Raw genomic sequence first — 15,155 nt, 5'->3', positions numbered from 1 at the left:
TCGAGGAAAAGTCATTGCATTTTAGTCAACTTTAAGCCAAACTGTAGTTACCAAAATTTATTTTGGTAGCTATTTTATATGTAGTTTTTAAATTAAAATAATCATAAATTCTTCTCTTTTTAGACCAAATCAATTAAGCTTATGAGAAATTTGAATATATATATATAAATATATATATATAAATATATATATATACAGTATTGTTCAAAATAATAGCAGTACAATGTGACTAACCAGAATAATCAAGGTTTTTCGTATATTTTTTTATTGCTACGTGGCAAACAAGTTACCAGTAGGTTCAGTAGATTCTCAGAAAACAAATGAGACCCAGCATTCATGGTATGCACGCTCTTAAGGCTGTGCAATTGGGCAATTAGTTGAATTAGTTGAAAGGGGTGTGTTCAAAAAAATAGCAGTGTGGCATTCAATCACTGAGGTCATCAATTTTGTGAAGAAACAGGTGTGAATCAGGTGGCCCCTATTTAAGGATGAAGCCAACACTTGTTGAACATGCATTTGAAAGCTGAGGAAATGGGTCGTTCAAGACATTGTTCAGAAGAACAGCGTACTTTGATTAAAAAGTTGATTAGAGAGGGGAAAACCTATAAAGAGGTGCAAAAAATGATAGGCTGTTCAGCTAAAATGATCTCCAATGCCTTAAAATGGAGAGCAAAACCAGAGAGACGTGGAAGAAAACGGAAGACAACCATCAAAATGGATAGAAGAATAACCAGAATGGCAAAGGCTCAGCCAATGATCACCTCCAGGATGATCAAAGACAGTCTGGAGTTACCTGTAAGTACTGTGACAGTTAGAAGACGTCTGTGTGAAGCTAATCTATTTTCAAGAATCCCCCGCAAAGTCCCTCTGTTAAAAAAAAGGCATGTGCAGAAGAGGTTACAATTTGCCAAAGAACACATCAACTGGCCTAAAGAGAAATGGAGGAACATTTTGTGGACTGATGAGAGTAAAATTGTTCTTTTTGGGTCCAAGGGCCACAGGCAGTTTGTGAGACGACCCCCAAACTCTGAATTCAAGCCACAGTACACAGTGAAGACAGTGAAGCATGGAGGTGCAAGCATCATGATATGGGCATGTTTCTCCTACTATGGTGTTGGGCCTATTTATCGCATACCAGGGATCATGGATCAGTTTGCATATGTTAAAATACTTGAAGAGGTCATGTTGCCCTATGCTGAAGAGGACATGCCCTTGAAATGGTTGTTTCAACAAGACAATGACCCAAAACACACTAGTAAACGGGCAAAGTCTTGGTTCCAAACCAACAAAATTAATGTTATGGAGTGGCCAGCCCAATCTCCAGACCTTAATCCAATTGAGAACTTGTGGGGTGATATCAAAAATTCTGTTTCTGAAGCAAAACCAAGAAATGTGAATGAATTGTGGAATGTTGTTAAAGAATCATGGAGTGGAATAACAGCTGAGAGGTGCCACAAGTTGGTTGACTCCATGCCACACAGATGTCAAGCAGTTTTAAAAAACTGTGGTCGTACAACTAAATATTAGTTTAGTGATTCACAGGATTGCTAAATCCCAGAAAAAAAAAATGTTTGTACAAAATAGTTTTGAGTTTGTACAGTCAAAGGTAGACACTGCTATTTTTTTGAACACACCCCTTTCAACTAATTGCCCAATTGCACAGCCTTAAGAGCGTGCATATCATGAATGCTGGGTCTCATTTGTTTTCTGACAATCTACTGAACCTACTGGTAACTTGTTTGCCACGTAGCAATAAAAAATATACTAAAAACCTTGATTATTCTGGTTAGTCACATTGTACTGCTATTATTTTGAACAAAACTGTATATATATATATATATATATATATATATATATATATATATATATATATATATATATTTATATCTCCGGAGGATCAGTCCACTGGAATTTGACCTGACTCAGGAAGGTCAACAGGAACTAGCCCTGACTCTAGAGGGTCAACGGTAACTAACCCTGACTCTGGAAGGTCGACGGTGACTAAACCTGACTCTGGAGGGTCCAGGAACACCTGACTCTACTCTGGAGGGTCAACCGGAAACTGACTCAACTCTGGAAAGTCAACGGGCACCTGACTCGACCCGAGAAGGTCAACAGGAATCTGACTTGATTCTGGACAGTCCACTGGATATGCCTTTCTCTGCAGTGGCTCCGGGCTGGCGGCCATCTTGTGCAGTGGTGCTGGCTCCGCAGACGTGACGTGAACAGTCTTGGGAATCTCTAGGATTTTTGACAGCCTGGAGAAATAATCCAAAAATGTCACTGCTGCCATCTTGGGCGTAGGCGCTGAGCTGGTGGCCATCTTGCACTGTGGTGCTGGACTGGTGGCCACCTTGTGCTGTGGCGCTATGCTAGCATCCATCTTGCCTCCTGGCGCTGGGTTGGCAGCCATATTGTGCTGTGGCGCTGGATTGGCGGCCATCTTGTGCTTTAGCGCTGAGCTGGTGGCAATCCTGCATGGTGGCGCTGGACTGATGGCCACTTTGTGCTTTGGTGCTGTGCTGGCGTCCATCTTGCCCCTTGGCGCTGGGTTGGCAGCCATCTTGTGCTGTGGCACTGGACACTAATGACAATAGATTTCCTGCACCTGTGCGATTAACTGGAGTGCAATTACTGTGAAGACAGGACCAGACTAGAGGAATTATAGTGCCTATGGTGAAGTGCCTAAGGAGAAGTGAGCTCACTAGTGGACACCCAGGAAAACAGAGACTGACAACGTGACAGGCATGCATGAAATACTGACACACGTTCAGTTTTCACCCACCTTATCCCTACCCCTACGGGTGCTGAGGCCATTGTTTCAGATTGCTAGTTCGCATTTTATTAGCTTATCCATCCACTGCGGCTGCTATACTGACTAGATATGCAAACTGCCCTAATCCGATTGCAATCCAATGAAGACAACTTTAAAAGACAATAGCCAATAGGATGCATTGTGAATGTCTGGTAGTCCTCAAATAACATTATAGTCCAGTCTCGTCTAGTTAACAAAGACGCGGCAAAAATGTAGTCATAATTTCGTCATCAGATATTATTTTTAGCTCGTCAACGTCTCATCTTAGTCACAGAAATTTTTTTTGTTAACAAATATTTTTTGTCGTCGTCTTCGTTAACAAAATTAACACTGCTATATTTCATGGCGAAAATCAGTTAATACATAAATCAATCCATACACAAGGGGGAACAATTAAAAATTTAACCAACCTGCGTGTCTTTGGGCTGTGAGCATATTGCTGTAATCAGCTGAAAGGAAGGGTATAGGAATGGATGTTGGGATGAAAGGATGTTTGTGAGTGGAGTTTTATTACAAACTGTGCACATAGAGAAGATAAGAAGAGAGATCAGATTGAGTGTATCCAGGTGGAATTACGTCTTTCCTTGCACTAGGGGGCGCTGCTGTTTGAAGTTGTGGAGGAGAATTCTCGTGACGTCACGTGTGACGGAGAGTGGCTCCCTAGGATTTGCCGGAAGTGCTGAGGGCTCAAAGTTTGTCATGAAAGAAGTTTTATTGATACTGAATATAGTTGAAATAACTTTTAGTTATCTGCACGATTTAATTGAATACCTTGGATTTAAGTGTGTGTTGAAGACGACCTGTGGTTCAGTTTTCCTCGGCTCTGGATTCTAAAAGACATGCAATGAGCACTGAGAAAGCATCAGAGAAGCGGCTCGTGAGGGAGAATTCAATTTCTGTGTTCACCACGCAAGCGATGATGGCGATCTTGCCCGCAGATCCCACTGACAGAGAGTTACTCCGGGAACAGCTCAGAATCCTCCCGAGATGAGGAGTAGACACACGTGGCCCGGAATGTGCGCGACCGTTCGGAAAGAGACTGCGATCGGGACTATGAGAGGTGATCCTCAAGTGTCGCCAGTGACATTGAATCGAACAGAGCACCATCCAGATCAGGCAAATCCATCTGTTCTTAAGGGAACGAGACTAGCAGTAAGGTATTAGGTGGCCCAGTCTATATGGAGGTTTTTTTTTTAGAAGTCAGGTGATTGTTTCGGACGTGGCCCTGCTCTCGAACATCTGTTAACCAATTAACATCCATTTTCTTGTGTGGGTTATTTATGATGAAGTGATATAGAGCATGCACCACATACTTGCGTACTGTTGAAGAGTGCACCGTAAGCATAGTAAAACGGCTGATGGGACAGGAAAGTGTGTTTTACTAACATATAGTCTAACAGCATCTCATCAGTCTGCAGTTCACTGTTGTTCTACTGAAGCTTATTTGGCTGCTATCTGGTGGGAAATGCCTCGTCGACCTGAGTCCGCCTGCAGCAACCACCCTGCCCACTCTCCCTCATCCTTTCAAGACTCACCTCTGACTCCAACTAACAAACAAAGCTTAAAAAAGAAGGCAGTCTAGTCCATTACATCCACCCCAGAGTCTGCTGAGATCACCTTCGTTTCCCCTGAGACAGTCAAGTCAACAGTCATCTACCAGTCAATAAAGTCACTTTTAAATCTAAGTCAACACCTGTCATCCACAAATCAGTCATACCCATTTTTGTTTTCCAAGAGCCAATCAAGTCAAAAACTTTCATCTCTCAGACATTCAAGTCAGTTCCATCCACTTGTGGGTCTTCTAAATCAACTTCTGTCTTCCCAAAATCAGCCAAGAGTACTCCTGATATTTCTGTGCCAGTTAAGTCTTGTCCCTCTGTCTACTAAGTCTGTTCCAGTCACTTCTGAGTCTGCTAGATCTATTTCAATCACCACTGAGTCGACGGAGTTCGCTGCAATGCTGCTTGAATTGGCAGAGTTAACTGCAGATACTACAGAAGTAGTCAAGTACACAGTATATCTGTCGAAAGTTGAAGAAGAGAAGGGCGTGCACTGTGCTGTCCACTGTCCTTCCTTCTCAAGTCCCAACTCCAAAAGTTTGAGAAGATTTTAGTCCAGTGAATGTACAGATTTCCCTGGGAAACAGGCAGGAATGAATACAGTAGGCTGTCCACCATGATTTCTATGCTTTCCGGCAGCAAAGTACTTAAACACAACAAACCCATACTTACAACTTCAGAAGTAGGAAATAGGCAGCATTACTGTTTTTTGTTGTTGTTGTTTTTTGTTGTCATTCCCGCACTTGTTAATTGGTTGTCATGTTTGTTCATTTGATTTCATCATGTGCATGTGTGTCATTATCTCCCCTACTTAAGTTCCAATCTCTTTGTGTTTTATTGTTGTGTCTCATCCTTCCAAAGTTGCCTTTATTTTCTGTGTTCATGTTCTGTAAATGTTTATGATGGTTGTCATAAACTTGTATATCTAATTTATTTAAATCTCTACACACCATATCAATGTATATTATGTTTATTGAAAGAAGATTTACATCCCAAAACAAAACAAAAAAAACTAACAAACAAATCTGCAAAAAAAACACAAATCTGCAAATACTTAAAATACCAAATTGTCTGTCTGCAGTTCCATATCTGGTTTAAAATACCATTTATATAAAATTCCATTAAAATCTCTAGACAGTATATATCAATGTATGTTATTTTTATTAAAAGACAATTGGGAGAAAAATAAACTCAACTAAATAATAATAATAATCACCCCATTTTATTTGCAAGATTGAGTTGACATCAATTATATTTCCTTAATAATTTTCTTTATCCATGGAAGATATGCTGAAATCTTAGTATAAACGTCAGGTAACTTTGGTGAATTACAGAGATCACGTTGACCAAAAGATGTGACACCAACTGCAGTGTTTCCACAAACCAAAGGACCTCCTGAATCCCCCTGTTAAGAAACAGATCAGCACTTCAGTCACATGCTGTCATTATTCATTACAAAAATTTGTTTTTTACATACATCACAGCTTGCTCCTTTGCCATGAACACACATCATCTGTAAAGTTGAAAAGTGTTTCTTCCCCCATTTACGTTCACATTCCGTATTATTCATGACCTTCACGTCTATCTCCATGAGGTGATCGCTTTTCTTGCCCTTAGTTTCTAAAAGTCCCCAGCCTGCAACACTGCAAACAGAACCTGTTTCAATAACGCTTCCTTCTGCTGGTAAGGATATCCACTTGATATTGTCATTCAGTTGTACTTTTTTATATAACTGTAATAAAAAAAACAATGCAGCATCATTAATACATTTTTTCAAATAAAAATCTTCTATTATATACTGGCTGTTATTTTGCATGAAAGTTTAATAAGTCAACTAAATAAGTTCAGTTTGTTACCTTCAAAAGCAGGATGTCATTAAAATAGAATCCCTTGGTGTAGTTTGGATGATCATAGTATGAATCCACTGTGTATCGGACTGAATTCTCACTCTTTTTTAGGTTATGTGCACCTAGCACAACCGTCACAACTGGAGAACTGTTAAAAATTACAGGTTTTATTTAGCAATTACTTTTTCCACAGTCTGTAATATATACATAAGTATGTTCTTAAGTGGATTTGCAATTACACATCGACTAACTCTCATTAGAGTATTAGTAGACTGTTAGGTTAGGGTTATGGTTAGTAGAACAAGTTGACATACAGAGTTACTTAATATCAATAGAATGTCTGTTATTAAAATAAACTGTTATCGGATATTTAGCAGGCCGTCTAATACTCTAATGACTGGTTGTTGCAAAGTTACTTAGTTAATAGAATTTCTAAAGTGGGCTATCAAAATAAAGTGTTATATTATCTAACATACAGTATATAATTAACTAAGTTACTACTCGTCTTACTTGTTTCGGCAATGTGCAGCAGTCATGACATATTTATCAGAGATGAGGAATCCACCACAGATATGTTGCTCCTTTGCTTGAACAGACACCATGTAAGGTCTGGAGTGGGGTTTTGCTTCCCTGCCGTTCACTATACCCACATTCACACGAGCTGAGAGAGAAAATGTTTATTATTATTGTTCCTCCTCACTGTCTTACTGTATATGTGCTACAAAAACTTTGTTTAATTATCATTTTTTTAATCAGTCTCACCAGTGAAGGTCAGGTGTGGCAGCAGAGAGGCCAGCAGGAGCAGAGAGATGATGGTCATCATGAAGTCAATCAATGAATAATGAGCTTTGCTGGCTAGATTCAGTATATATATACATCATAATAAGGAGGGTGGAGAAACTGAGCTTCCCATAACTTGTTACTTTCAGTTTGTGGTAAGAGTAACTCAGTATGATAATCAGTTAGTAATATTTGATAATACGTGTGGTTTGATGAGGCTTCGGTTGTAGGCTTCAGTTGCGTATACCACAGAGATTTGTGCCATTTGATTAATTTGAAGCCATTTACTTGAAAACGGTGCACAGAGCCTTTAAAAGCAGCATTCAAATCTAGCGATGTTTATCTCTTACTGCATGAGATGAAAAGAAAAAGTTAATATATGCAAAAGTCATGCGACCTGTGAAAAGTATTATTATTTTTCATATTTAATATAATGCATTTCCTATAGACACAGCTAACATAATATACAATTTTCAAGTTATGATTTTTTTTTTTCTTAAAATTCCACCATAATATTTTCCAAACATTATGGGAACGTTAGCTTTGAAGGTTCTCTGAAACAAATAGTAACTTTTAAACCTATTTTTAAAACTTAGGTTTTAAAACTCAAATTCAGTATCTTAGAAAATTTTTATATAACTTTAGACCAATACAAAGAAAGGATTTTTAGAAATCTTGGCCAACTAAAAAGTATGAACATGAAAAGTATGAGAATGTACAGCACTTAATACTTAGTTGGGGCTCCTTTTGCCTAAATAATTGCAGCAATGCGGCGTGGTATGGAGTCGATCAGTCTGTGGCGCTGCCCAGGTCTTATGAGAGCCCAGGTTTCTCTTATAGGGGCATTCAGCTATTCTGCATTGTTGGGTCTGGCATATCGCATCTTCCTGTTCACAATACCCTATAGATTTTCTCTGGGTTTAAGGTCAGGCAAGTTTGCTGGCCAATTAAGAACAGGGATACCATGGTCCATAAAAACCAGGTACCTGAAGCTTTGGCACTGTGTGCAGGTGCCAAGTCCTGTTGGTAAATGAAATCTGCATCTCCATAAAGTTGGTCAGCAGCAGGAAGCATGAAGTGCTCTAAAACTTCCTGGTATATGGCTGCGTTGACCTGGACCTCAGAAAACACAGTGGACCAACACCAGCAGATGACATGGCACCCCAAACCATCACTGACTGTGGAAACTTTACACTGGACCTCAAGCAACGTGGATTGTGTGCCTCTTCTCACTTCCTCCAGACTCTGGGACTCTGATTTGCAAAATTTACTTAAATCAGAGAATATAACTTTGGACCACTCAGCAGCAGTCCAGTCCCTTTTGTCTTTAGATGCTTCTGACACTGTCTGTTGTTCAAGAGTGGCTTGACACAAGGAATATGACAGCTGAAACCCATGTCTTGCATACGTCGTGTGTAGTGGTCCTTGAAGCACTGACTCCAGCTGGAGTCCATTTTTCTACCACATATTTTCCTTCCCTTTGCCTCTCTTTTAATGTGCTTGGACACAGAGCTCTGTGAACAGCCAGTCTCTTTTGCAATGACCTTTTGTGTCTTGCCCTACTTGTGCAAGGTGTCAGTGGTCGACTTTTGGACAATTGTCAAGTTAGCAGTCTTCCCCATGATTGTGTAGCCTACAGAACTAGACTTAGAGACCATTTAAAGACATTTGCAGGTGTTTTGAGTTAATTAGATGATTGAAGTGTGGCACCAGGTGTCTTCAATATTGAACCTTTTCACAATATTCTAATTTTCTGAGATATTGAATTTGGGATTTTCATTAGTGTCAGTTATAATCATCAAAATTAAAAGAAATAACATTTGAAATATATCAGTCTGTGTGTAATTAATGAATATAATACACATACAAGTTCCACTTTTTGAATGGAATTAGTTAAATAAATCAACTTTATTGAAAGTTACTTATTGCCAGATTAGTCATCTCAAAAAAGGCATGATTGTTTGGCACGATGACCTGCCTTTATTGATTATGGTGACAGTGGCTTCATTATCGCAAAACAGCAAAATGCGTTTCCTTGACCACGCTGAACCCCAGATTATGCTGGCGAAGACTAAAGGATAAATCTCGTAGAGCGCAGTAGACACAGAGTATCATTTTTTCTTTGGAAATTCGTTTGGCCATTTGTCTGCGAACCATTGCCCTTGAATAAAACCACCAAAGCCAATAGATGGGGTGGCATCGGTAAATAGATGTAGATCTGCGGAGGATTCAAAAGCGTCATTGTAAAAGAAAGAAATGCCGTTCCAATCATTAGTCCAAAATTTTATATTGGAGGAATATCCATCATCTATCTGGATTGGATCACTTAATTTTTTGAGGGAATGAGCCATAGTTAACAACTGAGAAATAAAGGCTCTGCCTTTTGATATGATGCTCATTGCAAAATTGAGGTGACCAAGCAGAGAGAGCATATCTCATTCCGAGACACAGCATAGAGAGGAAAAAGATTCCAGAAAAGATCTGATATTTAAGAGTTTCTCTTGTGGAAGGGAAGATTGCATTTTGACTGTGTCAAGAGAAATGCCTAGGAATTCTAATGAAGTAGAAGGGCCCAATGTTTTTTCAGCAGAGAGGGGAATGCCAACGTTGCTAAAAATTTGTTTAAGAATGCTGAGGTTGGGAGATTGTGAAGACGGAAAGTCGATTAGCAAAAAATCATCTAGTAAATGCAAAACGAAAGGAAGCTTACAGACGTTCAACAGAATTCAACACAGAGCTTCGGAGAGACTGTTAAAGCTATGCGGGCTACTTCAACAAACGAAAGTAAACCTCACAGCAAAGTAGAATTTTGAATTCCATTTGATTCCAAAATATGGCCAGTCGGAGGGGTGAATTGGCATAGTTTTAAAAGCGTCGGTAATGTCAGCTTTGGCTAACCAGGCGCCTTGACCAGCTAATTTGATTAACTGGATGGTGTTATCCACTGTAGCGTAATGAAGGGAAAACGGTTTTAAGGGAATGCATTCGTAAACGCTAGCTATGTTGGAGGAATGTGGAGAAGACATGTCGAAGATTAGATGTTTTTTACCTGAATATTTGCGAGTTGCAATGCCGATGGAATTCATTCGAAAAGGATGTTCGTGCCTGGCAGATTGCAAAATTTTTGGCAGCAACAGAGGCAGAAAGATGAGAAAGGATACCCAACCGGAACCCTTGGAACAAACTGGTGATTAAATAATCAACAAATATTGGATCGGGGTGAGAAGAGAGGTAGCTTGAAAGATTAGGAATATTAATAGGGGTAGATTGGTGTTTATTTAGAATTTTTTTCCGAATTGGGGATTTCCCCTGGGTTGCACGCTTGTACCGCGACAGCTGGACAAACAGATTTCGGGTGTGGATCCTTGCAAACACTACAAATATGAGCAAAATTGCAATTAGGAAAAAGAACAAACAGCTTCATTTAATTGAATGCAAAGAGGTATGCCACTGAATTCAGCCACAGTTGAGCGACCCCTGGAGTTTGAAGAAGGCCCTACATTTCCAGGACAGTGGACAGCAGCTGGATAATTGCTGGCGAAAGCTTTTAAGTTTTTTTTTTGCCTCCAAAGTGGTGGATGAGCAGTTTGGTGTTGGTAACTGACCAGTCTAGCCTTGAATTAAAAAGTGAGATAAAGGAGGCAGATTTGGCTGTAAAGGACTTTTTTGGACATATTTGGATTAGATGTTTTTTGTTGTTGTTGTTTTTTGTTGTCATTCCTGCACTTGTTAATTGGTTGTCAAGTTTGTTCATTTGATTTCATCATGTGCATGTGTGTCATTATCTCCTCTACTTAAGTTCCAATCTCTTTGTGTTTTATTGTTGTGTCTCATCCTTCCAAAGTTGCCTTTATTTTCTGAGTTCATGTTCTGTAAATGTTTATTATGGTTGTCATAAACATTTATATCTAATTTATTTAAATCTCTACACAATATATCAATAGTATCAATGTATATTATGTTTATTGAAAGAAAATTTACAGGGTAAATCAACTCAACACATCCCAAAACATGAAAAAAAAAAAAAAAAAAAAAAACAGTGGTTGTCTTCAAATATCAAACTCTCTGTCCTCAGTTTCATATCAAAAAAAATCAGCTCAATCAAAAAATTATAATAATCACCCCATTTTATTGAATTGACATCAATTAAATTTTCCAATTATGCTCTTTATCCATGTAAGATATGCTGAAATCTTAATATAAACTTCGGGTTTCTCTGGGGAATTACAGAGATCAGGGTGACCAAAAGAAGTGACACCAACTGCAGTGTTTCCACAAACCAAAGGACCTCCTGAATCCCCCTGTTAAGAAACAGATCGGCACTTCAGTCACATGCTGTCATTATTCATAACTAACACTAGATCGAACAATAAGATTTGGTGAATCAGATATGTTTAACATACATCACAGCTTCCTCCTTTGCCATGAACACACATCATCTGTGAAGTTGAAAAGTATTTCTTCGCCCATTTATGTTCACATTCCGTATTATTCATGACCTTCACGTCTGTCTCCATGAGGTGATCGCTTTTCTGGCCCTTAGCTTCTAAACTTCCCCAACCTGCGACACTACAAACTGAACCTGCCTCGATAATGCTTCCTTCTTCTGGTATGGATATCCACTTGATATTGTCATTCAGTTGTACATTTTTTTCTAACTGTAATAATAAAAACAATCCAGCATCATTAATACATTTTTTCAAATAAAAATCTTCTATAATATACTGGCTGTTATTTTGCATGAAAGTTTAATAAGTCAACTAAATAAGTTCAGTTTGTTACCTTCAAAAGCAGGATGTCATTAACAAAGGATCCCTTAGTGTAGTTTGGATGCTGATGATATGAATCCACTGTGTATCGGACTGAATTTTCACTCTTTTTTAGGTCATGTGCACCTAGCACAACCGTCACAACTGGAGCACTGGTAAAAATTACAGGTTTTATTTAGCAATTACTTTTTCCACAGTCTGTAATATATACATAAGTATGTTCTTAAGTGGGTTTGCAATTACACATCGACTAACTCTCATTAGAGTATTAGTAGACTGTTAGGTTAGGGTTATGGTTAGTAGAACAAGTTGACATACAGAGTTACTTAATATCAATAGAATGTCTGTTATTAAAATAAACTGTTATCGGATATTTAGCAGGCCGTCTAATACTCTAATGACTGGTTGTTGCAAAGTTACTTAGTTAATTAGTAGAATGTCTAAAGTGGACTATCAAAATAAAGTGTTATATTATCTACCATACAGTATATAATTAACTAAGTTACTACTTGTCTTACTTGTTTCGGCAATGTGCAGCAGTCATGACATAATTATTAGAGATAAGGCATCCACCACAGATATGTTGCTCCTTTACTTGAACAGACACCATGTAAGGTCTGGAGTGGGGTTTTGCTTCACTGCCGTTCACTATACCCACATTCACACGAGCTGAGAGAGAAAATGTTTATTATTATTGTTCCTCCTCACTGTCTTACTGTATATGTGCTACAAAAACTTTGTTTAATTATCATTTTTTTAATCAGTCTCACCAGTGAAGGTCAGGTGTGGCAGCAGAGAGGCCAGCAGGAGCAGAGAGATGATGGTCATGATGAAGACGATCAATGAATAATGAGCTTTGCTGGCTAGATTCAGTATATATATATATATATATATATATATATATATATATATATATATATATATATCACAATAAGGAGGGTGGAGAAACTGAGCTTCCCATAACTTGTTACTTTCAGTTTGTGGTAACAGCAACTCAGTATGGTTATCAGTAGATAGTAATATTTGATAATACGTGTGGCTTGATGAGGCTTCGGTTGAAGGCTTCAGTTGTCATACCACAAAGATTTGTTCCATTTGATTAATTTGAAGCCATTAACTTGCAAACGGAGCACAGAGCCTTGAGGTCAAAGAAGCAGCAGGCAAATCTAGCGAAGTTGATCTTTTACTGCATGAGATGAAAAGAAAGACATTACGCTACAGCAATTTTTAGCTAATCATTTATATTAACTTAAGTGATGATAAATGAAAAAACTAAACCTCAACATCTACAAGGTTACAGTCTATACCTCTAGTCTAGAGGGCACAATGAGGGCATGTACACATGCATCACACACACTGCCTTTTACAGAACACTGCGTGAGTGAAAGATTTATCATTATTCAGCCTAGTTTTGTGAAAGAGTTTACGTATGCAAAAGTCATGTGACCTGTGAAAAGTATTATTGTTTTGCATATTTAATATGATGCATTTCCTATATACACAGCTAACAGAATATGTTCTAATAAGATTTTGCAAATGTTTCGATTAAGTTATACTTTTTTTTTTTTATGTTCTACCATAACATGTGCCTTGTGCTTAGGTTTCAGATTTAGGTCTTTCTTGAAATAGCATGCAGAGCAAAGCTGATGCAGTTTACACTCTTCAGATGGATGAAGTAAAAATTCACAGCTATTGTAGCAAAATCTTGTAGCTCATGAGCTTCAACCACAAGTGTCAGACGAAAGCACTGGGCATTGATAAGCCCATGGTGTCACATTTAACACGTGTGTGATATTTAAAAGACAAATTATTCATAAAAAATACATATTATTCAAAAAATGTTAGAAAATTATTCATAATTTATTGATTCTCCCTAATGCCTCTTTTTCTCTTCTAAAGTTTATTTTCCAAAAATGTTACTGTGATTCACTATTTAACTTTGACTATATTCACAATATGTTCAAAACCTGCCACAGGCACAGATGACAGTTTTACTCTGCTATTATTGAGTCTGTTCTGTGCTCTTCTCTAACTGTCTTGTGTGGGTCAGCCAGCAAATCAGATTTAAGAAGACTGCAACGGACTGTTAGGACCACAGAAAGGATCATTGGTGTGCGCCTGCCCAGTCTTTAGGTCTTGTAGAACTCCAAAGTGAAGAAACGGGCAGGTAACATCATCAAAGACCCCTCTCACACAAAACGCAACCTGTTTGCTCTTCTCCCCTCGGGCAGACGCTACAGATCTCTGGGCACTAGAACATCTAGACATAAAAAAAAAAAAAAAAATGCCATCTCCTGCTTAAACAGCTAACATATCAATCATTACCTGTGTTCTGTAATTCATTTTCTTTCTACATCTTTAATTATTGCCTTCTCAAGTATTACTTAAATACATACGCATATCTCCATTATTTAAACAGTTCTATATAGAGTAAAAATGCACGAACCTCTACATAAATCAATATACTGTTTCAGATTCGTTCACATTATTTATTGCTAAGTCTTGCTAAATTTATTTTGATTTTTTTGTTCTCATGTCAGATGTGTATGTATGCATGCTGATCCATACAATAAATGCTGAAATCCTGGTATAGTCAAGACAAACTCATCAAAGAGGAATCCTCTGCAGATATGCCGCTAGTTCTTCTGAAGAGAAACTATGTACGTTCACTATAGCCTCATTCTCACGAGCTGAGATAAAAACAGGTTGGAGTGGGTGAAGACTCAGCTTTTGATGTCAGTTACATTGAGTAACATTATCTTTAACAAGATAATTTCTTGGTAAGCCTTGTGAACTCATAACCAAAACCAAAACTTGTTACTGTTATGTCTGTACCTCAGCTAGCAAGCATCTACTTACACTGGTGTGTGAAAAAGCGAGGCCCGAAGTACACTTTTCTTCTACACAGGTAGCATATACAAATACAGTACAAACATTCCAACATTAAAAATTAAGACTAATTTTTTGATTTGATTATTTCCATACATAATCCTACAGGGGGCACAATCTTATAGCTTGTTCTTTATGTGGCAATAACTTTGTTCTGACAGAAGAGGCCTCTATAAACACATCTGATGTGAGTTTTAGATCGGCTTTAGCAGGTCTCAGTGCAAAATGCCACAGAAAGTGACGAAAGTGTTAAAATATACAAAATATAGATGCAGAAATGTGCCTAGTAATATATTTAATTATACTTATATACACACTGAACTTCATTATATCTTGTATAGTATGGATTCATATTATAAAGTAAAGTTAATAAAGATTTAAATAAAGTTTAGGATGCAAATGATCCTTTAGTTTCTTCTTGTATTGATTTCTTTCCTTTTCTTCATTTAAACTTATTTGGATATTTACAATTCTGGTTACATAAATATCAGCACTT

At 38.0% G+C, this 15,155-nt stretch overlaps 2 protein-coding genes across 4 annotated transcripts in view; both read right to left on the bottom strand.

The window, feature by feature from the left end:
* The window catches only part of LOC127987849 (duodenase-1-like), a 51,981-nt gene extending 39,339 nt beyond the window's left edge, over nucleotides 1-12,642 (bottom strand). The window contains exons 1-5 of one of the 3 annotated variants that reach the window (XM_052590212.1): nucleotides 12,541-12,642; nucleotides 12,289-12,439; nucleotides 11,784-11,922; nucleotides 11,405-11,659; nucleotides 11,028-11,302 (exon numbers count right to left, since the gene is read on the bottom strand). In XM_052590212.1, the coding sequence (XP_052446172.1) occupies nucleotides 11,144-11,302; nucleotides 11,405-11,659; nucleotides 11,784-11,922; nucleotides 12,289-12,439; nucleotides 12,541-12,598 (762 nt within the window). In that variant the 5' untranslated portion in view covers nucleotides 12,599-12,642 and the 3' untranslated portion in view covers nucleotides 11,028-11,143. Of the gene's footprint in view, nucleotides 1-11,027; nucleotides 11,303-11,404; nucleotides 11,660-11,783; nucleotides 11,923-12,288; nucleotides 12,440-12,540 lie in introns of those variants that run through there. The other 2 variants (XM_052590213.1, XM_052590211.1) reach the window with 2 other exon arrangements.
* LOC127987855 (granzyme B(G,H)-like) lies at nucleotides 5,399-7,055 on the bottom strand. The gene is made up of 5 exons (XM_052590230.1): nucleotides 6,984-7,055; nucleotides 6,732-6,882; nucleotides 6,231-6,369; nucleotides 5,852-6,106; nucleotides 5,399-5,779 (listed from the first exon to the last, which is right to left on the bottom strand). Exons 1-5 carry the CDS (start codon nucleotides 7,042-7,044, stop codon nucleotides 5,624-5,626), a joined length of 762 nt encoding a protein of 253 aa, XP_052446190.1. The 5' UTR covers nucleotides 7,045-7,055; the 3' UTR covers nucleotides 5,399-5,623.
* Nucleotides 12,643-15,155: the final 2,513 nt, after the last annotated feature.

Source organism: Carassius gibelio, chromosome B22, assembly GCF_023724105.1.
Source record: "Carassius gibelio isolate Cgi1373 ecotype wild population from Czech Republic chromosome B22, carGib1.2-hapl.c, whole genome shotgun sequence".
Lineage (NCBI taxonomy): Eukaryota > Metazoa > Chordata > Actinopteri > Cypriniformes > Cyprinidae > Carassius > Carassius gibelio.
The sequence above is the reverse complement of the archived record's forward strand: the minus strand, read 5'-3'. Positions and strand labels throughout refer to the sequence as shown.